The sequence below is a fragment of the Protopterus annectens genome, chromosome 13.part0, assembly GCF_019279795.1.
Source record: "Protopterus annectens isolate FY-2018-M chromosome 13.part0, PAN1.0, whole genome shotgun sequence".
In the NCBI taxonomy this organism is placed as follows: domain Eukaryota; kingdom Metazoa; phylum Chordata; order Ceratodontiformes; family Protopteridae; genus Protopterus; species Protopterus annectens.
In genome coordinates, this window is record NC_056747.1 from 797,720,402 (window position 1) to 797,744,341 (window position 23,940).

Sequence of the window (23,940 nt, forward strand, 5' to 3'; positions counted from 1 at the left end):
GTGCTGGTTAGTCAGGGGTGGTACAGGGGCACAGCCAATGACTTTTTAGGAATTTTTTGAGAGATGTTTTAAGATCAAGAAAATCAAAAGCTTTAAATCAATCAACTCTCCATATAGATGAGCACAACTTTCCTAACACTCAGTAGTCTACAGGCTGTTCCAAGGTGACCGCATCAGCAGCAGCAGCCCCCTTTTTTCCCATTTTTCTATTGCCAACTCTCTATAAATTGCCACACTCCTGCCTTCTTCGACACTCATGCCTAACTGTTGCAGATCTTCTTTCACACAATCCATCCACCTCTTTGCTGGATGTCCTCATTTCCTCTTACCTTCTTCCTCTCTGTTCCAAATCTTCTTCATCAGATTATCTTCTGCTTTTCTGCACATGTCTGAACAACCATAGTCTGTTCTCTTTGATCTTTTCTGCAACTGGTGCTACTTTTGCTTCTGCTCTTATGACCTCATTTCTTCATCTGTCCCACAGTGTGCATCCCACCACCCTTCTCAGGCACTTCATTTCCATCACTTCTAGCTTCCTTATCTGCTCTGTCTTTACTACCCATGTTTCTATACCATACAGTAGTACTGTTCACACCACTATCTTGTACACCTTACTTTTCAGCTTCTTTGACATTCTTCTGTCATAGACTACACCCGAGACTCTATGCCAGTTGGCTACAGCCCCCTCTGATTCTAGCTTTTTTTTCAAACATCTTTATTGAATTATCACTTGTGACATAGGCAAACATACTTCACGTATATTATATATATATATATATATATATATATATATATATATATATATAAAACCTAAACAACATTACATAAATTATTGAATTCTTGCCTTTTTTCTTTATTAAACAAGAAATATCTTTTTTTAAAAACCATCACTTACTACATAGGGAATCACACATTTATATAAATGAAAACAAACCACACTAGCACTACCCTAGTTGCAAGCATTTTATATCACAAACCATACTGACATACTCCCAGTTCCAAACATTATACATCACTTATAATCTACCCAATCTTTTTCAGTCAAACATTGCATAGGTCATTTAAGTCCTGCCACCTTTTATACCTCATTCCTTTGACCTTTTCATTCAGACCTCTCTTCTCCTCAACCACCCCTCCCTATATCTCTCAACTGTCCAGATTTTTGCAGAATGTTCAGATTTTTGCCTCATATTTTTAGTCTGTTCCTCATAAAATCTGTGGTTTTCTTTTAAATCACTGGAATGATCTAAGGACTGAAGTCACTAATAATGGCATACATTTGAGTTATTTCAGTTTCAGATTTCATATTCTTCAGAAAAATGCATTCTGGGACAAATCTTGTCATTCTAGCCACTTTCTAGGTTTATAGGAACAATATTTAAAATCTGCCCATATTTTCTGGGCCTTTGTTCCGCCATTATGTTAGGTTTTGTTCAGATTTCCTGCGCCAAGAGGATGAGAGATATGCAGGGCCCTCCCAGATACTTGAAGCTGTTTAACTGTTCCATTATATTCCCTTCTAACTCAGTTCTCAGCTCTTTCTGATTTCTCCTACTTACTGCCACTACCATTGTCTCATTTGTGCTTAGTTTCATCCCATGTGCCTTCAGTTTTGCATTCCATTCCCCTATCCTTTGCTGAAGTTCTTGCTCAGAGTCTGCCTGTAATGCCTTATCATCTGCATACAGTAACTTTGTTGATCTGTCCACTCCAACCTATTTGCTAATGTAATCCATCACCAGTATGAACAGCAGTGGGCTCAGCGCTGAACCCTGGTGCACACTCACTCCCACTGGGAACCCCTCTGTGAGGCCAAACACTGTTTGTACTTGAGTCATTGAGTCCTTGTACCTAACCTCCACTAATTGTCCCAATGTTTCTGGGACTTTGAACCACCACAGTACTGCCCAAATTAGCTTTCTTGGGACCTTGTCATATGCTTTCTGAAAGTCTAGGAATGGCCAGTTGGACTCTTTCCTCATCTCTAGCTTCTTTTCAACTATCTGTCTCACTGCAAATATCATCTCAGTAGTACTGCATCCTGATCTGAATCTGAATTGCTCATTTCCCATCTTACTTTCTACTACTCTGTGTATCCATTTATCAAACACTCTCACCAGAACTTTCATGCAATGTGATAGGAGTTTAATGCCTCTGTACTGCCCACAGTTGTAGATGTCCTCTTTGTTCTTGTACACTGGCATGAGTTTGCTTATTCTCCAGTCATCTGGGATATGCCTTTCTCTCCACACTGCTAGACTACCCTCAGGAGTCATTTCTCCCCATCTCACCCAGCATCTTTATCATATCTGCTATGACCTCATGTGACCTTGCTGTTTTCCCTGACATCATTTTCCTTAGTGCTGTTCTTACTACTTCTAGGGTGACCTGCTCTTCTTCTCTCATTGTAGGCTATTTCTGTGGAAATACAGCTTCTATAGGATTCTATTCATTCAGAAACTGCTAGAAACACTCGTTCCATCTTCCTTTGATGTCCTGTGGACTGGTAAGCAGGTTGTTGCTAGCATCCCTTATGAAGGGTGTCTGACTATCTTCTTTATCTTTCTCTCTTTGCCTTGCAACCTGATATAGTTTCTTTGTGCCACCTACTGAGTAACTTTCCAGAAGATGGTAGAGTGTCCCCGATTCCCTATTCTTTGCTATTGCAACTTCTTTCTTAACTTTTATATCCCTCTGTGCTCAACATCACACCCTATACTAGTAATATACCCATCTTTTCCAATGCTGAGGTACTAATCTCTTTTTTGAACTTCAACATATCAAAAAGAATCTGCATAATAGTAATATGTATATATATATATATATATATATATATATATATATATATATATAATATATGTGTGTGTGTGTGTGTGTGTGTACATATATATATATATATATATATATATATATATATATATATAATATATAAATATATATGCATGTGTGTGTGTGTGTGTGTGTGTATATATATATATATATATATATATATATATATATATATATATATATATATATATATATATGTGCATATCCCACCAGGTAACAATATACCAGTGTTGGAAAATATTTTATCCTGGACATCCCAAACAATAAATCTCAAAATAATAATCTTAGGAGATGTAAATATAGATTGGCAAACCATAGCTTCCAACTCCCCCACAAATAGTATAAATCTGTATGTTTTCTCTCAGCTTATCAATACTCCAACAAGATACAGCAAAGATTTTACCTGCCAATCCACCCTAGACTGGATCCTGGTATCCCACCCTGCCAATTACCCCTTTTCCGGTACACTGTCTAGTTTCCTTAGCGATCATCTACCAGCTTATTCCCTTAGAACAACCCCCAACACCTAAGAGTACACACTATAAAATCAATTAAGAACTCAAGTAATTTTTGTCAGCATAAATTCAACAATCTCCTACATGAAATAGTCTGGACACCCCTTAAACAACTACCCCTTAATGCTGCTGTACTATACTTTAATAACGCCTTCCTCCACATACTTAATACCCTGGCTCCCAGTCGTATGAAAAGAATCAAAAAGAACCCAGCACCATGGCTCTCTAAGGAATGTAAACACCTGATGAAGCAAAGGGACCTGGAAACAAAACAAAAATGAACAAAATCTTGTTAATTTCAAAACACTACATAACAAAGTGATAAAACTAATTAACCGAGATAAGAAGTCATATTATTCCCAGCTTCAACACCAGCATAAAATCAACCCCAGTAAATTTTAGCACTCCATATCTTCTCTACTTAACCCTGGAAGAAATGGAGAGCACACCCTATCACCTGATACCCCTCCATCACAAATAGCCCAAAACTTTAACAACCACTTCATAAAATCAATTTTGGACCTACTAACTAACACCCCTAATGCTGGACACCCTCCCACCCTTCAACCTAGTCAGACGCCAACCCCAGACCATCAACTACTTCTAACCCTGTCATTATTAACCCCCCCTACTCAACACAATGTCATACAAACCCCATCCTCATTTCAGCCCATACCCACTGAAACCATTAAGAAACTGCTACAAAAACTAAAACCCTGCTCTACCTCAGCTGACAATCGTCTACCACACTACTTCAAACTGGCTGCTAACTCAGTCACCTACCCAATCAGTATCCTTATAAATAGGTCTTTGTCTGAATCAGTAGTACCTGCCATATGGAAATAATCTCATATCACCCCCATCCACAAAGGAGGCAACTCTTTTGATCCATCCAATTTTTGTCCTATATCCATCTTGTCACCCATATCCAAAATTCTCAAGAGAGGTATCCATCACCAGGTAATCCAATATCTATTGCAAAACAACCTTTTAACAAAAACCCAACATGGCTTCCAACCTAGCCACAGCACAGCTACAGCCATATTTTCTTTTACAGACACCATGAACAAGGCCAGAGATGCAGGATGCTATACAGCCTCAGTATTCCTTGATCTCTCCAAGGCCTTTGACACAGTGTCTCACCCCTTACTTTTGAACACGCTATCTAACTTAGGCTTCTCACATAACACAGTAAAATGGTTTCAGAGCTACTCAAGGATCATAAACAAGCAATGAAATGGTCCAATAAAGTCTCACACTTTCTCCACAACCCTACTGGAGTCCCTCAAAGCTCCATCCTAGGACCCCTACTCTTTAACATTTTCACAAACAACCTTCACACTGCCTCTCACCCTGGGACCCTCCTTCAATATGTTAATGATTCCACCATAATCTGTACTGCTCAGTCACTACCAGAACTACTTTCAAAAACTCAAAAGTCCTTTACTGCAGTTGAATCCTGGCTAAGAAATGTCCAACTCTATCTTAATCCAAAGAAGACAAGAGTAGTACTTTTTCATCCCCAAAACACCTCCACTGTCACTGATCATTTCAACATCCTTGCATCTGACAACACTGTCATAGAAACAGTGCAGGAAACCAAACTTCTAGGCATTATCATTGACAATAAACTTTCATTTGACCCCCATATATAGCAAAATATAAGGAAAACTCATCAAAAACTGGGACTCTTATATAGAAACAAACATTTCTTTACTGCAGCAACCAAAACTACCCTTGCAAACACATTTTTACTTTCCTCCCTTCTTTATGGTGCCCCTATCCCAATTAACTTACAAACTTCTATCCTAAGCAAGATGAAACAGTGCTACAACAAAATTGCAAAGTTTGCCAGAAACTCTAAATATCACACACACTACTGTAAATCACTCCTAGAGATAAACTGGCTTGAACTCCCCAACCAAATTGCCTTTATTCAGCTATACACCTTGCACACATAGCCGGCCTTAGGCATAGGCTAACTAGGCAGCCACCTAGGGTGACTCTTTAGCAGGGCAGTTTTCCAGTATTTATTTGGTGTAGGTAGACCAGAATGGGGGCACCAGGTGATGTGGAGGGGGCGCCATGGAGCCCTTTTGCCTAGGGCACCAGTTGGCCTAAGGTCGTTCCTGCTTGCACAACCTTATTTTCAAGCCTACTGCCTGCCCTGCACTAGCCAGTCTGGTCACACATTACACACCAAATCGATCTCTATGATCAGAAGACAAAAATCTCTTTGCTATCTCAAAACCCTCAAGGAAACCAGGTCACTCTCTGTATTCATACTCTGTTTCTATAGTTTGGAATTCACTACCTCTAACTACCAGGTGTATGCCTGGCCTAACCCATTTCAAAGCCTCTTTAAAAAAATCATCACAAAAATACATGGTTCTCCTCCTCAATAAAGCCTGCTAAATGCTCAGGTCTTCTTTTTCTTCCAGACTAGTCTCATTGTCCTCTTCTGTCACATTTTAATCCCTCACAGACTGTAAGATCCTAAAGCTCTGCTAACTCCTTCTCTGTTTCTATACCATGTCCTTAAGCTACTGCTCAGTCTGTATTGCTTCTGTTCTTCTTAACTCTCACTATCTGTCTGCATCACTAACTTTCTGGCTGCTATTTTCCTAACTGCAACTAACATTCTATTTTTCATGTACTATAACAGTCGGTGTCACACATTGCACTACCTACGTAATATTTTTAGGACACTGTCTACATCACGTTTGGTGAGAGTGACTATTATTGTCTGTAATGTTTTAACTCTGTAGAATTGTCTAGATGTCTAGTAATATATTGCAACATCTTGTAAATTAGTTTGTTCTTTCAACTTAGCTTTGTATAGTATTTTTAATGTAATTTGTATTGTAATGGATTATACTGTATTTGCATTGTACTGGATTTTCTCCCCATGCCTCTGCTGAAACCGGGTTCTGTAGACCCAGTCAGACCACCCCGGTAAACAAATGTCAAATAAATAAATAAATAATAAAACTTCTTTGTTAGCCAATCAGTATTCCTTCCTAGCCTGGTCAGTCTTTTCTATCTCCCACTTTTTCCTGCACTCCTTCTTTCTTTTGATGACTTCCTGAACTTCCGCATTCCACCACCAGCTTTCCTTATGTAGCTTATTACCATCTGGCTTGGCCACATATGTGTTATGTAGCCCTCACACATGCTGTTTTGAGGTGCTGCCATTCTTCTTCAACTCCACCTATTTCCTTCTTTTCTTGAAGTGCAAGAGCCCTAAGTAATTCTTTGAACCTTCTCTCCACTCAACCTCCAGGTCTTCAGCCTGATCTCTGTTGATCTTAGATCTTTCTCAGACCACTGATTGCAGCTGATTGTGGCAACCAGTCGTTTATGCTGTTGATCGACTGTTTCACTGAGGATGACTTTGCAATCACTGATTGCAAATCAGTGCCCTTTTCTTACTAAGAGGTAGGCCACCTGAGTTGCATGTTGGCCACTCTTGTATGTGATCTTGTTACTGTCTCTCTTTCTGAACCATGTGTTGGCTACTATCAAGCTATTTGCCAGACAGAAATCAAGCTTGGCCTCAACTTTATTCCTCATGCCCCACCCATGTGGACCCAGGCAGTCCTCATATCCTGTTCAGTCTGTCCCAATATGTGCATTCAAGTCACTCATTATCACCACCAGTTCCTGTTGTCATGCTTTATCTATTAGGTCCTGCAACTGCTGTCTGAATGCACTCTTTTCCTGAAGTGGGGCATAGGCTGAGATTATGAATACCACCCTATCATTATACTGGAGTCTGATTACCAATGTGACCTGTGTCTTGCTTTTTGAGCCATGAAAGACCCAGTCCTATCTGACATTCTCTTTCTTTGTAAAACAAGTGGCCTACAAACACCCCCACTAAGGAGCCAAATCTACACCAACAAAAAAATAAGACTCTTAACTCAATGTATTCCCAGCATATGGAATAAGTTACCACTACAGGTCAAACAAAGCACCACTTTGACTACCTTTAAAGCTAATTCTGATGATTGAATGAGTAGACACAAATTTCCACTAAGACTGCCATGGACAGCTCTGCTCGGTTTGGGAGGTAAACACTATTAAGCGCTTGAAAAGGAAGGCATGAACTTAAAGTAAAACATGGCTAGGCATATTATGGTCTGTGGGATTGCTTGCCTAGTACAGTTCTTATCTTCCTATTACAAAGTTAAGATGTTGCATGGGGAGATGTATATGTAGAACAGGATTAAAGCAGTTATGTTCATATGACTTACAGACAAAAGTAGATTTAAGACGCAGGGAAATATAAGGGCAGAATTTAGGTTAGAGATTGTAAAGTGCAAGAGTCATTTTTAGGTAAAGGGGTGGTTTAACAATGGCTACAGACAAAGCAATACCATGAAATAGTTAAAAGAAGCCATTGCAGAAAGATTAATACAGCTATCATATTGAAGGTTAAGACTGAAAATGGACAGGGGAACTGAAAAAGTTGACTGATGGATGTCAGAGAGACAGGAACAACTGGGATGGGCGGTTGAATGAGCAGAAATACAGACTGTGTAAGAATATGAGAGTGATGAGGCCAGTGATTGATCAACAGATGAGGTTGATCCACAGATGGTATTCGCCCCCATGTATTTTAAAGCAGGAGAACTTAATGCAGCATAAGTGTTTGAGATGTGAAGAGAAGAGGGTAGGTAATAGCCATATGTTGTAATGTGGTGTGGCAAGCAAGCTTTTACACAAGGGTCTGAGAACATGAGAAGTAATGGGAAGGAAACCTCTGCCTAACAGTTGGAATGCCTGGTTTTGTGGGGTTCATGAAAGGGGGTGGAGTAGGGAGAAGAAGGTAGGTCTCACCATGTGTGTGAAGTTTATAACAGCAAGGCCTTGGAAGTTGATGGAAATGGGATTGGCACTGAATGCTGAGATGGAGAACAGGAAATGGATATGGAAATTAGTAAGACAGTAAAGCAAGGTGGTTTAAGGTGAAAGTTGATATGGGTTGGGGATAATGGAGGAGGACCTAGGGAACGAGGGAGATAAATTGATAGGAGGCGGTTCAGTAGTTAGGAAGGGTAACAGTAAAGTGATTCTGGGTTTATGCTGAAATGTACTCTGGGGGGATATTATACAGCGTACTATGCAAAAATAATCAGGTGCTGGGGTTTTTACCTGCTACAGATCGCTGTTATGTCACATACTTTGGAACGGATATGAAATCTGTGTTCCTTTGTGTTTATGCTTAAAATAAATACAAAATACAGAGTGAAACATAGTGCTTCTAAGCATTAGTTTGAATTTGTCAGAAGTCAGCAACGTAAGTAATTATATGCTTCACCTACTCATGCATGAGGTTTAACCTACCAAAGACTCAATTTGTTGAGTTAAACTACTCGGGTTCCAAACCACCAAAGAAACTCAAATTAAAGTGCTTTTTGCATGAAGGCAAGTTCCTCCCAAACTTATATATATATATATATATATATATATATATATATATATATATATATATATATATATATCAATTCCAACATGAAGAAGGGAGATCTTTCCCAAAATGGATGAATCATTGCCTGCACATAGACCTCTCAACTAGCACTATTTTGAAGGAACATTCCTATTTTTCAGGCTTGATTTACCCATTTTTGGAGATATGTCTCTATTTTCAGGCTTCATTTACCCTTACAAACTATTTTCTTAATCCCCCTCATCATGTGTGATTTTGAAGTTGTCTAGTCACAGACAACCACACTACATAGCCAACATACTAGTGACACAATTCACTTGAAGAAAGAAGGACCCATCATACATCTCCCTTTTCAGAAGTGAAAATAAATGACCCTGAGTGGTAGAGTTTTGCAATACAATTCATTAAAGTCTACATATTTGACACTGTCTCTTTGATTATGTGTTTATATTTTTCCATAGTTTTTGTCACTTTCTCATTTTTTAAATTTGTTTTAAGTAGTATACCTCAATCTTACTGGAAGTAGGAAGAGTTATGTGCTATTTAGTACTCAAAATGCATGCTAATTATATGTCAAGATATTTGGCTGGCTATATTTACTTTTCAAGGGCCTTTGTTCCTATTTTCAATGCCTGGAGATTAAGTGGTTTGACCGACAGTGAATTGCTTTCAAATTGCAACCAGTGAATTCAGCACTGGGGAGTTGTGGGTCAAGGAATGGATCTTCAGGGAATCTGGGCCCTAGGAAGTCTAGATAAACCTAATTATACTCCCTTAATACTGGTTGTATACACTGAAAAAAGTATGTAATCAAAAGAGTACTACCCATAGCTCTCAACTGTCCACATTTTTGCAGAATGTTCAGATTTTTTTCCTCATATATTTGGTCTGTCTCTCATAAAATCTGTGGTTTCCTGGCAAATCACTGGAATGATCTGTGGATTGAAGTCACTAAATAATGACATATATTTGAGTTTCTGACTTCACATCCTTTACAAAAATGCACGCTAACACAAATCCTGTTATTCTAATAACTTTCTAATTTTATAAGAGCTAAGAGCAATATTTAGAATCTGTCCCTATTTTGGGCCTTTGTCCCCCCATTATGTCAGGGTTTATTGTGGTAAGAAGTTGAGTGGTATGGTACTGCCCACCAGATGAGTCAAGTGTTATTACCAGGTTTTAAATGTATACACTTAGATTGGTATAAAAAGGAAGCAGTTACAGTGATAAAGCACACACAGAGGGACATAACTCAGGTTAAACAACTCTTACTGGCAGGCCAGTACTTAGGTTGCCACTCCATCCCACTGGTAACTAATTCAAAATGCCAAAACAACACTACACTGGTGACTTTCCAAAATGGCTGCACACTGATCAACAGCTGAACCTCAGCTCTCCCAATGTGAAAAAAAAATCATGAAACACAAGAGCCAGGAACTCTTGTAACTTTTAGTAAATTCAGTTACTGGATAGTAAGTACACTGCCTGGATGTCAGTAAAAAAGAAACTAACAGCCTGAAACAAAATCAGCTAGAAAAGGTGAAGAGAAAACACTGACTGAAAAGAATCCTGCAGCTGTTTAGCAAAAAACAGTTGAAGCTCCAGCTTTGGTGCAAGACATGGGTTCCAGTAATCTAGAGGAAAAAATAAGTTAAATGTGCTCACAGCTGATTAAAATAAATGAAACTTTGAAGGAATATATCAGCTCAAAGACCAAAAGGCTGGAATAATGGAAGAAGCTTTAAACAAATATTCAGATGAGCTGATAAAACAGGTCCCTATTAAATCAGCAAATGGTTAAAATAGCGAACGCTGTTTAATCGACCCTTTTTAATTGAAACAGTGAAATCCTGAATGGATGGAACAGCGATTTTTTTTCCCAGGGAAAAAAAATCACTGAGCCATTTTCGAGACTTTGCCATTTCCTTCACTGTGGTGCAATCTTGTAGTTGGTATATTTAAGAAGGGGGGTGTGGGTGGCACAGCCCTCCACATGGAGGGTGTGGGGGTGAAGCACCCCACTTTATTTTGTGTTTGTTTTTGTTTTTTTATGGAGCAGCGATTTTTTTCCCTGGGAAAAAATCACTGTTCAGTGTGTTCAGCATTTTGCCGTTTCGATATTTTAGGGTCAATTATACAGCATTCGCTATTTCACTATTTTAAGCATTCACTGTTATAATATAGACCCAATAAAACTGCTAAAATCAGTGGTCAAAAATGAAGAACAGGCTGGCTAACTAGGAGACTGCTCAAGAAGAGATGTTTCAAAAAATTGTAGAATTAGAGGACAGACAGCCTAGGGAAAATCTGAGATGTTTTGCTGTATTAGAGAAGTTAGAAGGAACAGGCTGTAGTAATTTTATGAAGGTACAAATATTCAACTGGACTAGTATACCACAGTTGGAAATGTTAATTGAAAGGACAAAGTGTGTATATTCTCCAAATCTAGAAGAGAAAGAAAAAGGAGCGTATCACCATAGACATAAAACTGGAACTTTAATAAAACAAAAAACAGGATACGCGCTTTCGGCATGTGCCTTCCACAGATCCTGGATCATTTCCTACACACAGCTATTTAAGAACCAACTAACTAATCTAGTTAGAACGCAATTAAGCTATTAAAAATGAAGTAATATTAACCTAGCAGCACTTACTCACCATTTGCATGATGCACTTATAACACACTTATAACAAAATATGTGTTTTCAGATGACTTAGAATCAAACTTAAAAAGGAAAAAAACAACTACAATTTGTTAAAAATAAACAGCATAAGATATAAAAACATATGTTATGTCTATGGTGGTATGCACCTTTTTCTTTCTCTTCTAAATTTTGTTAATCGGAGCGTTCTTTGGTGGCGCTACTGGATTTTGGTTTTGGTATTATATTCTCCAAATCTGGCCATGAGAAAGCAGTCAAGATGCAAAAAAGAGTTGATCCTGACAAAACTATGGCAAAAGGACAAAGTATTGAAAGTTGGAGACAGTAGAATGTTTGAGGAAAATGATTATTAACTGCACAACAGGCAAAAGAGAAAAAAATATCCCAGTAATCAGGAGTTGTCAAGAGACAGGTGTGAGAGTCAAACTGCTGTATGCTGCTGTCTTCAGAATATTTTCCCTGGAAGATCAATGTCATTTTTGAAGCAAAACAGGCTAAGAAGGAAATACAAAAGTTTGTTCAAAATTGAGCCATCAAGCAGAAAGAGACTCTGCATCTCATTCTTCTAATAATAAAGTACATGGAGAGACTTTGCCAGTGAAACTTTTTCCAGTGTTCCAAAGGAAAATGCTTGAGAGACAGAGAAAAGTATTGAAGTTGAACAGAAAAATTGGGATTACCTTGAAACTGAACCAGAATCTGGAGCTAGGAGATGATCAGGAAGAATACCAGCAATGCAGAAGTTAGTGAATAAATGTAAGACTGCAAAGCATCAATCACATTTGTGAAATGTGGCTGTATAAGAATAAAGGAAAAGAGTGGACTTGCGTTGATTTTGTTAAACTTGTAGGAAACTGAAAAGCATTTGCCTCACTTCATGTCATTAATGTATGGAAGGACAATGAGGGGAGGGGAAGAAAAAGGAAAACAACAGTAACTGTAAGTAAAACAATTTCTATTATTTACAGTATTGCTATGAAACTTTTCACAATATAAATTGCATGTCTTATAGTAAAGTACTTTTAGTTGTTCTTGCATGTGACAAAGTTATTAAAGTAAACAAATGCCTTCCTTCTTCCTTGTCTTCTTCTTCTTCTCTTTATTTCTTCTTTTGGTATTAAGAAATGAAGGCATTACAGTGTACTAATTGCTGCTGAATCTATTGCCTATCCTATATCTATACTAATCAACAGATCTATTCTAGAATCCACCATGCCTACCCTGTGGAAATCCTTCTTCACTATCCAATTACACAAAGGTGGTAACTCCACAGACCCTACCAACTACTGACCTATTGCCATTCTAGCCCCTCTTTAAGATTTTGAAAAATGCATTCACTCTCAGCTTCTTAACCACCTCCTCCAGCATAACCTTCTCACTCCCACTCAGCATGGCTTCCATCCCAACCACAGTACAACCACTGCCCTCCTATCCTTCACTCATACCATAGCTGAAGATCTCTTCCTTGACCTTTCCAAAGCTTTTGATACAGTCTCTCATCATATATTGCTATCTAAACATGCTAATCTTAATCTATCATCTTCCTCCCTGGCCTGGTTCAGTAGTTACATATCCTGTCGGCAGCAATCTGCCAAATGGCTATCATCCTTTTCACCATTCCTTCCTGTCCCAACTGGAGTACCCCAAGGCTCCATCTTGGGTCCCCTTCTATTTAATGTCTTCACCAATGATCTCTACACATCCTGCAAACAATCTTCTCTCATCCAATATGCTGATGACTCTACACTTATCTCTGAATCTAACAATATGACTGAGCTCCATACCGTAACCCAAAATGCCTTTCCATCCACTGAAAATTGGCTGTCTGAAAATGTACTCATCCTTAACCCTAAAAAGACCAAACTCTTACTCTTCCTCCCCAATCTATTACTAACTACAAATCTACCTTTGCTATTAAATCTTTTAACAACACAATTATCCAACCTGATACCCACACAAAGCTCCTTTGAGTAATAATCGATGATGAACTGAAATTTAACCTGCACTTACTTCAATGTATAAAAAAAACACCAGAAATTGGGGCTACAGTATCATAATAAAAAATTTCTAACCCATAATGCTAGACTCACACTGGCACAAGCATTCCTCCTTCCCTCCCTCCTATATGCCGCCCCTGTGCTCACCAACATCCAAACTACAATCCTAAACAAACTCCAACAAACTTACCACAAAATTGCTAAATTTATTACAAACTCTCCTTACAATGCTCATCGCTGTATTGCTCTAAACTCTCTCCAATTGCTTGAGCTCCCTCAACAACTCCAACTATCTAAATTTCAAATGCTGCACAACATGCTTTACAAACTTTCATCCTGTCCATCTCTTTCATCCTTTATCTCTACCTATACTCCACCTTGGACCCTCCATACCTCTAACCAGCAACTACTTGACATCTACCAACCTAAGAAAACAGTTGGTAAACTACTATATAAATATTCTGTTGCCCTTGCTTGGAATAAACTTCCACTAAACATATGTACCATCACCCACCCATTACACTTCAAAAATGAACTAAAACACCATATGCTCAACTCCAAGACCTGTCCCTGCCGCAATCCAACATAAACACCTTTCACTCTCCTTAAATCACTTTAATTAAGTTTTTTTTTCCCCACTCTTCACATTTCCCACAACTCCATGCTTGTTACACAATGCCAATTGCTTTTTAGCAATTAAGATACATAATTCTCTTGTGTAAATACATGATTGCTTTGTATAAATATTGTGTTTTTGTCATATCATGTAAGCTCTGTTTTTACTCATGCTGTATTAACAGATTTATTTTTGATCCTCGTACTATCTCTCATATATGTATGTGATTTAAACTTTTTAACAGCAATATTGTTTTTTCATGTAACTGTTTTTTGGAGCTTTTCTCCTCGGGTCTCCATTGAAAATGGGCCTCAAGCCCAGTTGGACTAACCTGGTTAACAAATGTCAATAAATAAATATAAAATAAAAATACTAAAAATAACTATTTTGGAATCAGGCCCAAAAAGTCTTGAAAATGTGACATAAGTTCCAATGTTGATAATAAGAAAAAAACTGTATAAAGGATTGCACTGCCACACATTAGTGGGTGAATATATCACAAAAGCTGGCAAAATGCATTTTAAAAAGCTACCATATATAATAGATGGGAATAATTACTTTTTTCCATAATGGTGACACTTTCCATATTATCTTATAATGTGAATGTCTCACAAATATAGACAAAAATGAAAAAAATATTTAATTATATTAAGAAATGCATTGCTGTTTGCATGCTGCATTTTTAAATACAATTAAGAAATGCAGAGTTCAAATAGTAATGGTACAGGAGACACATTTTGAAAGAACTAAGCAAGTGAATTTCATAAAGAAAAGATTTCAGGATGGAAATTCAATGGAATATCAGGAACAAATGAAGATATGAGTAATTACATTAATTGCTGGGGGAGCTCCAATAGTGGTAGAAGAGGAAAAAGATAATAATGGCAGATTTGTAATAGTAAGGGGCTACTGGGAATGGACAAAATAATCAGCTTTCAACAGGGAATATTACTTACAAGTGGGGAATGTAATTTAATTTGTAACAATGAGGATGCATTTGGTGGTGTAGTAGGAGAAATATAACAACAGATGATAGACTTTTGAAGAAATTTATGAAAATATGTGGCATGAAAGAGATGAATTCAGTATCACATGGAGAGAATTTACACATTATTCCCCAAGGTATAATGAATGAGCTAGACTTGACAGAAATTATATTTCACAGGAACATGTGCATTTAATTGACAACTTTGACATGCATCTAATAACTATTTCAGATCATGTGCCAATAATTACTAAGATAAAATTGTAGGGTAGTGAAATAAAGATGAGACACTGGCACTTCTCCACATACCTGTTAAAAAGAGAGGAATTTAAGGAATAGGTAATGGAAATTATTTGGGAGTTATTAGGAAAGATAGAAAGTACTCCAGAAATTATAGCTAGTGAGTGGGATAAAATGAAAATGGAGTTTAAAAAAGGTAGAAATAAAAGAAAAAGAGATCTGATTAATAAGTAACAAGAATTATTTAGAGGAGCTGGCAAAGGTTAAAGTAGTACAGAATAAGGATATTCTCACAGATCAAGAAGAGACACAATTGCAGAGTGCAAAAGAGAAAATAACGGAGTACCTGGATAATATGCATAAGTTTAGAAAGTTTGTTATTAAGCTACCTTTTGTTATAATAACTTCAGAACACAAAAACTTCTGGCACAATGACTTAGGCATCAGAAAGTAGAAAGGGTTGATGCCAAACTTAGAGAGCCTATAACAAGAAAAATACCCAGAGATCCTGTAGAGGTATTAGAGATATGTCACACATTTTATGAAAATTTGCAGAGAAATGCAGAAATCAAGAAAAAATACAAATGGAAGTATTTAAGGAAGACTTAAGTATGCCAAGGTTAGAGGTAGATGATGCTCAACAATTAACAGTTACAATAGGAGGAGATGAGATAAAAATGGTGATATATAACCAATCAACAGGAAAGTCTTCAGAAATAGATGCTACTGTGGTGGATGTTTGGAAACTAGGAAAGAAGAAAGTTATAAACATCTAGAAAGTTTTGTTTAACAGTATTTTAAAAGGAGGGGAGGTACCGACATCCTGGAAAAAAACTGTGGTGGGTGTAATATCTTAAGATGGTAAAGACCCATCAGATCCAGCTGCATGTAAGCCCATTTAAATTTTAAACCATGATTATAAAATTATTCCGTCTATAATGGGTAAAAGAATGGCAAAGGTGATGCCAAAATTGATAGATATGGATCAATGTTGTTTTGTGGAGGGGAGGCAAACATTTGACAAAATTAATAGAACAATGATCTAGAGGGAAGCAGAATGTAATAAAGTTTTGATGCAGAGAAAGTATTCAACACAGTAAGTTGAGATTTTATGAGTACTACAATGGAAGCATTTGCATTTCCTGTTACAATAATAAGGGTAATTAGTAGGATATATGAGGGATCAGATGGCAAAACTGAAAGTGGAAGGGTACCTGTCTGATTAGCTGAGTCTGAACAGAAGAACCAAGCAGGAATGTCCTCTTTCCCTTTATTATTTGCATTATATTTAGAACCACTAGCAAAGAAAATAAGGAAGTCAGAAAATCAAGGACATAGCTGGTATGGTGTTCAAGAAAAGTTGGCTTTATTTGCAGATGATTTTGTTTTGCATCTGATGGTACCAGAAAGAGACATCTCAGTGTTGTGGAGTATTTTGAGGCAGTTTTTTATGGGATATAAAATTAATGAAGATAAAACAAAGGTTATAGCTATAAACTAAGTACCCACACATAAATTGGTTCAATAATACTCATATTTGCAACAACATGATAAAATAAAGTATTTAGGAGTCAGATTAAAGGGGATTCTGCTATGGCACTTAATGATATGTGGAAAAAGACTAAACAAAATATATAAGCAGTAAAAATGTTTTTCATCCCTTTAGTTTTATACACAGGTCAGGCATATCGTTATCAACCAGAGGAGAAGCTGTGTATAGTAATTGACAAAGAGATGAAGGATCTCATCTGGGAGTGGAAGAAGGCAAGAGTCAAGTGGGATAAGTTGATCTTCCCAAAGAACAAGGAGGTTTATGATTACCTGATTTGAATGGATATTTTAGAGCTACATAGTTAAAGCTCTTATACATAACACAAGTAGAAAGCTGCAATTCAGTGTGGAATGGGATGATGATGCTGCGGGGGGGGGGGGGTAATTTGAGAAATAAGGAAAGAATGGAGTTTTGGACACAAATCTTTAAGGACAATAACAGCAGTCATACAGAATATTATATTCATAAAGTAGCAGAAAGTATACTAAGGACTAAGCCAACATTGGAATGGAGAAAGGAGATTCTGCTGATAGGGGTGGCTGTAATAAGGGTTACCAAGAATAGGCAAGAGGGGGCTGGAATTTACTGGAGGAAGCTGGCAAAGGAAGCAAGGTATTGGGAACAACTAATTAGAGAATAAAAGATAACAGAATGGGAACAGACCAAGAAGACATTTGGATTGCAAGCTAATTATTGCCTTCCCTATCACGGTTTGATATCAGAGAGAAGACAAAGACAGTAGACAAAGAGAAAGGAATAAGGGAACCCTAAAAGAAAAACCTGCACTGGTTGAATTTTTAATTGATTCGAGAACAGAAGCTGCTGTTAAAAAAGGGAAAAAGGGATAGTTAGTAGGGCATATACAATGTTGCATAACTACAGAAATCAATCAGAGGAAGTCAGAAAATATTGGAAAGTGTTATTAAATAACAATTCACAAAAAAAAAAAAAAAAAAAAAGAAAAAACAATGGTATGCCATATGTATGGCTTCCAAATATGCAATAAAATCTAGAAGGTTTAGGATTTTTCGCATGTATATTTTTATGCCCCAAGCAAATTCCAATCAACTTTTCCTCAGGCAGATGACAAATGTTGGAGGCATAATGGAGAAGAAAGAGATACCTGGCATGTTCCCTACACAGTACTCTGTCAGGAATACTGGGCAAGCAAATGAGTGTAACTGAAGAAATTATTTTTTGAGATGGGATATATGATCTGAATTGCATACGCATAGTAAGGCCTTGATAAGTTTAATTCTGGTGACTGCCTAAAAAGCAATTACTAGAAAATGGAAATCAAAGTCTGAACCAACTATACTTAAAGCAGTGCATATTGTAATAGAGATAAAAGAACAGGAGGAAATGGCATCTTTAGAAAAGGATAAGAGGAAATTATATAAAAAAATGGAAATTGTGGGAACAATACATGCAGTAAAATGTTTTGGAGGAGGAATAAGTTTTAAGAAAAGGTAGAAATTGAAAATTTATATAATGTTGCTTTGATTATATAGTGTGAAATAATATATTTAATTTACAACATGTGTAAATGTTAACTTGTTAATATGGTTTGATTACTTTTATATAAATGTAAGTCTGCCTATATCACAAGGGATAATTCAATAAAGGAGTTAAAAAACAGCAACACTGTAGTCCCACTGTTCTACAACATTACTCTTAAGTGAGATGAGGTAGTAAAGAAATCCTTACCTGAGCCTCCTAGACATCTTACCAGCTCACCTCAGCCACAGAGCCAAAATACTAATGCCACACCCACAGCCTCACTTATACCTAATGTTACTGAATTTCCCTTATATTGCAAATCTGTTTCTCTAAGATCCACAACACATCCCAGAAATATCTTGGCAATTGGTGACTCCATTGTAATACAAAGAGACACAGCACTCATCAGGTTGGCAAAGAATAGGGTGGCAAGTGCCTGTCTGTTACTAAGATTAGGGATGTCACTAGAACACCACTCCACATATTATTATGGCCTGTCAGATGTCTGTGTTGGGGTGAGTGATCTTAGGCATTCTATTCTGAGGGAGATACAGAAGGGCATTCTTTATCTCTCCACTCACATCTTCAAAGAAGACAAGGTTCGGGCACTAAGCAGCATTCTGCCTTCACCAGGAATGAGGACTACATTCAAAGATAAAATAATTGGCTTCAGTAATTGGTTAGTAAAGTAATGTGTCAGTCTAGGCTAGCCAGTGTATCTGCATGGAATGAAATTGTCAAGTGACACCCCTGATTTGCCAGGGCTGGCCTATACCTTTCACCCCTTTATTTATTGTACTTTTTTATTCTGCTTTTGTTTACTGGGTTTATCTGACTGGGTTTACTCAAAAAACCTTTTTCAGCAAGAGTTTCTCCTCTTTCTGCAGGCAAAAAGCTGCAACATGTTACAAACATTTTTAAACAACAGCCGGTAATATATACAAACAGACATTATGTAGTAACCATTAACAATTACACATACACTTGCTAATTAGATAAAGGTCTTATGAAACAAAGGCAAGAATTATAGTATAGAAGATACTTATGCATTAGTGGATGTTGAATATTGAGCATTTGAAGAGGTGTATTAAATTTGTCAAACAGATAAATCATTTGACTAATGCTTATTAATTCAAAGAAATAGAGGTAAGGGAAGGAACTAGGTAGGGCAGAAAATGTTAATATTGTAGTGAAGAGGTGGGATATAAAGTAGGTTCATACATAATAATACATATGGCTCTCATATTACATCAGTCATTTCATCCAACGTTTTACTCCCTCCCTAGTCATATCTGACAATCTCACTGGGATCTTCTCCATGAAAGCCTGTTTTCTTGTCCCTGATAACTCCACTACAGGTTTAGGGGGTGACCAAGGGTTAACTCAGAGTTAGGGTAGTAGAAGGGAGTGGGTTTTAAGTTTATGCAGTGATTGGGAGCTGTTTTTAGGGTTAGAGTCAGGGTTTTGGAAAGGCTAGTTAGGTTAGTAGTAGTGCACGGGAATCAGAGTGGTGGGATTTAAGGCACTTGCCAATACAAGCAAGTGGCAGCAGGAAAGTGTGTTGCAAGTTAATGGTACATGAGCTCTTGTAGTGATCCCCCACCACCAGAGCTGGATCATGGTCAAGTGGGGTCCTAATCAGGGTAATAGATCAGGTCCCCCTGGCAGCACACACCCCCAGCCATTCCAGTGTCTACTTGGCTATTTCTCCCCAGGTGCTATAAACACTGTTTGAATCTGTCAGTGTACATACTATTTTCTTCTTTACTTCTACAATGATTAGAGATATTTAAAACTTTTATTTTGAATTTTATAGCACAAACACGGATAGCCATTTTCTTAACAAAGCAATACAGTCTCACAATGAAAACAGACTTATCATAAACAGTAAGCTTCCCTGCCCTTGAAACTTGCATTCATTGAAATGGCATTGAAAAATTAAATGCATCTGGCCAGTGGCAGATTAAGTTTACCTATGGGCTGTTTTCAAAACACAGACTCCTTGCATGCATCTTTTTGGACCATGCATGCATACATCCATGCATTCTTTGATGCACTATCCTGATTGTATTAAATTATATTCCTTGTATAACACAGCACTACTTGTTAGATTGTGTTTTAAATTTGTTGGTTTGAACATTTTTCCAGTAAACATTAAAAGAAAATGTATGAACCAGTAAGGACAAAACTACCCATTCCAGAACATTTCAACCACAAAAGGCTACTCAGACGTCTGTCATTACAAACCTCCAGTATCAGTCAATATACACAGTCTCTGCAGAATAATTCCACATTAAAGAGAGATATAACTAATGAAGAGGTTGCTGCTGGCAAACAACTTTACATTTTAGTGTTCCATGTACAAATTCTGTACCTGCTGCCCTTGAAGCATAAACTGTCCACATTTTAAAAAAAAATTGATAAGCTGGTAATATTACAGTAGGGAATGGCTATCAAACCAGTAACAGGTTCATAGTTATTAGGCATCTCATCCAAAGGAGGACACACTCAGGAAGTGCAACACCCCCATCCCCCCTTAAAGCAGGCACTGCAATATTAACATTCTGTGTACATGGTGTGGGAGTAGAACCCACAGCCTTTGGCACCAAAGAGAAGTATGCTACCTGCTGTGCCACTAATACTGCTTTTAAAAGTTATAGCACAAACACTTACAGTGGTCATTTGCTAAACAAAACAGTTACACATTGAAAACAGACTTATGAGCAGCAGTAAACTTCTCTTCCCTTGAAAGTCAACATTCCTTGAAAATGCTCATCAGCTCAACAGTTTTTAAAAATGACAGTTTGGCAGTTGGTTCAGGCTTTAGGGTCCTGTATTGAAGGAACAGGGTTTAAGCCTGAATGAGTTAACCGACCTGCCATCCCTAAGGCATTTCACACACACACACACACACACACACACACACACACACACACACACACACACACACACACACACACACACCCCCCCTTACTTACTTACCTTTCTTTACTAACTTTGAATGACCAGTTCCATTCTCTGCTTTCATCCGGAACAATGGCAATAGCATTAAAAGTCCAAAACTTGCACCTGTCATATTAAGGATGCACTCTGCATGTGTCTTTAAAGAATAAATGTAACACAAACAGATGGCATTCTTAAATAAGTAATGTAAGTTTTAGTGGCCCTAGGCAACTGCCTAGTGCTAGATCCAGCTCTGCCCACTACCACCAAAAGAAATGCAGCATGGTTAACTTTGGTAAACAAAATAGTTTCCCATACCATACCAGAAATATGCCCCTCCAAACAGACACTTACATAATAGATCTCGACCCTTTTATCGATAATACCTTATCTTTTGACCAACATGCCTCTGCAGTAGTTAGGAAAGCCTTCTGTCTGCCTCATCTAATTTCCAAAGACATTTCCTCTAAATCTAAAGAAGCTCTAAATCCTCTTTACTTATCTCATCAGATCTGCTATTGAATATAATTTAACTTTTGCCATTCATTTCTCTAAACATTTCAGTCAATGTGAGAGACCTCACATGTTCCTAAGTAAAAAGATAAATGGTCTTGAAAAATCTTAGTTATCAGGACAGACTGGAGGTTTTCTCTCTATACATAGTTTCTCAGACTCCTCCACTGGGATCTGTGTCTAATCTTTTCAGCCATGAAAGATCCAACCCTCTTTGACTTTCTATTCTTTCACAGAAAAAATGGTTCCTCAAACCAAGCCAAAGGAGCTAAACCTTCATCAACAAATAAATAAGACGTGTTGGTGTGATAGCTTCATATCCCAATGTATCCCCCACCTCTGGAACAAACTTCCACTGCATGTCAAGTAAAGTAGCAACCTTGCCAAATTCAAGATAAACCTAGATAATTGAATGTACAGACTCAAATTCTCCTCAGATCTATACTATTTTGCCCTTCTCAAGGGTAGAGGAAACATTTGAATATGTATTATTGGCCATACTTATAATGATCTGAAGACTAATTGCCTAGTACTTACCTATGAACTTATGAGAACCTATGAACATAAATAGAACCAATGGAAAAGCGAGCATCTATTCTAGAGACTTAAACAACATATACAACCAAATCAACAGCACCAGCTAATGTGACAGGTACCTAACTCAATATATCACACATTTTTGGACACCAGATAATTTAACAATTGCCTAAACCCAACATATCACCTATTTCTGGACAACAGGTACCTAACCCAACAGATAACCCATGTCTGGAACAGGCTGCTGATACATATCAAGCAGACATCTTCCTAAGCAACCTTCGAAACCACTCTGAATTATTTGATTTTTACCTGTATATGTATGGAAAAATCTACCTAACTGGAGACAGTGCTAGTCTCTTACCAGTACCACATAACATTGGCTTTACTTCTTGATGTTTTTTTTTTTGGCCATAAGTTTTCTAGGAACCTGTGAACTTATGAACATATTAGATGTGCTTCTGCTTTGATTTACACATTCATATGCTGGATTTTGAAAGCATTAGGTACTACTGTAGTGGAAACAATGCAGCCTTTCTGGAAAATCAGAAAACATTGGCATGATGTATCTCTAAGCAGAATCCTTCATTTGTATAGTCATATCTGCATATTTTATTTATGTAACATCTCAGTTTAGCATCAGTTATGTCTGTGCATGGCAAACCTTACTTTATTTTCTCGTGAAAAATTCATGGTGAATCTCTTTTTCAGAGTGATTAGAAATTGGTAAGTATCTTCCTGCTAAGATTGAAGCCAAACAAGCTTCAGTTATTGAGTGGTACCACACTAACTCTTTTTTAATGATTTCAGTGTCTTGTGTGCTCTATTTATGGTCTTTGTTTTTACAGAGTTGAAGAAGTAAACTGGTCCTGTTGGAACACTGACCTTAGAAACATTAATGAAGATCCTGGAGATACAGCAGCAGCTAAAAAGAATAAAAAATAATAAAGGTACTAAATAACATTAGAAATAACATCTGTATATTCTTTTATTTACAAAAAATGCATGCATGTTCTTGGCATAAAATCTTCTCTTTGTCTAATAAACAGCTGGAAGGTGTCAAGTATATTTAGCTTCACTTAGTTCTTATTTTTGAATAACACAAAGATCATAACACATAGTATTATGATCAGGTTACCAATCATGACCAAGTTGTTAATCTGCTGGAAAAAGAAAGATTCAAGAAATGTACCAAGGAGTGAAGCTCAACACATGAAATTATTTTATCCACTTTGAAAAAAACATCACCCAACGAGTAAACCAGCTAGCAATATAGAGAACTCCAAGTAAAACAAAACACTGTATCGCAGCAGGACGCACAGCACATAAAATGTCCACCAACACTCATAGATGTTCGAAATATCTTTAATAAAATACTTGCAAATTGATAAGCACTTTCACCAAGTACACATTGGCTTCATCAGACCGTAATAATATTAAAACACACAGCCACATGTTTTATAAAGTCATATGATTAATTAAAACAATTTAAATTCACCAATAGCATGTTCTACATCAGCCTTCATTTGCATACATTAATTGCTTTCAATTATTCTTTGATAGCCTCACTTATTAAAGGAAAATAGCTCCTTTAC

General features: G+C 37.3%; 1 protein-coding gene across 3 annotated transcripts in view; it reads left to right on the top strand.

Moving 5' to 3' along the window:
- TRPV2 (transient receptor potential cation channel subfamily V member 2) overlaps positions 1–23,940 on the top strand; it is a 1,022,245-nt gene that overhangs the window by 912,447 nt on the left and 85,858 nt on the right. For all 3 annotated transcript variants that reach the window (XM_044054526.1, XM_044054527.1, XM_044054525.1), the window contains exon 15: positions 23,194–23,295. In XM_044054526.1, coding sequence (XP_043910461.1) covers positions 23,194–23,290 — 97 coding nt within the window. In that variant the 3' untranslated portion in view covers positions 23,291–23,295. The remainder of the gene's footprint in view (positions 1–23,193; positions 23,296–23,940) is intronic.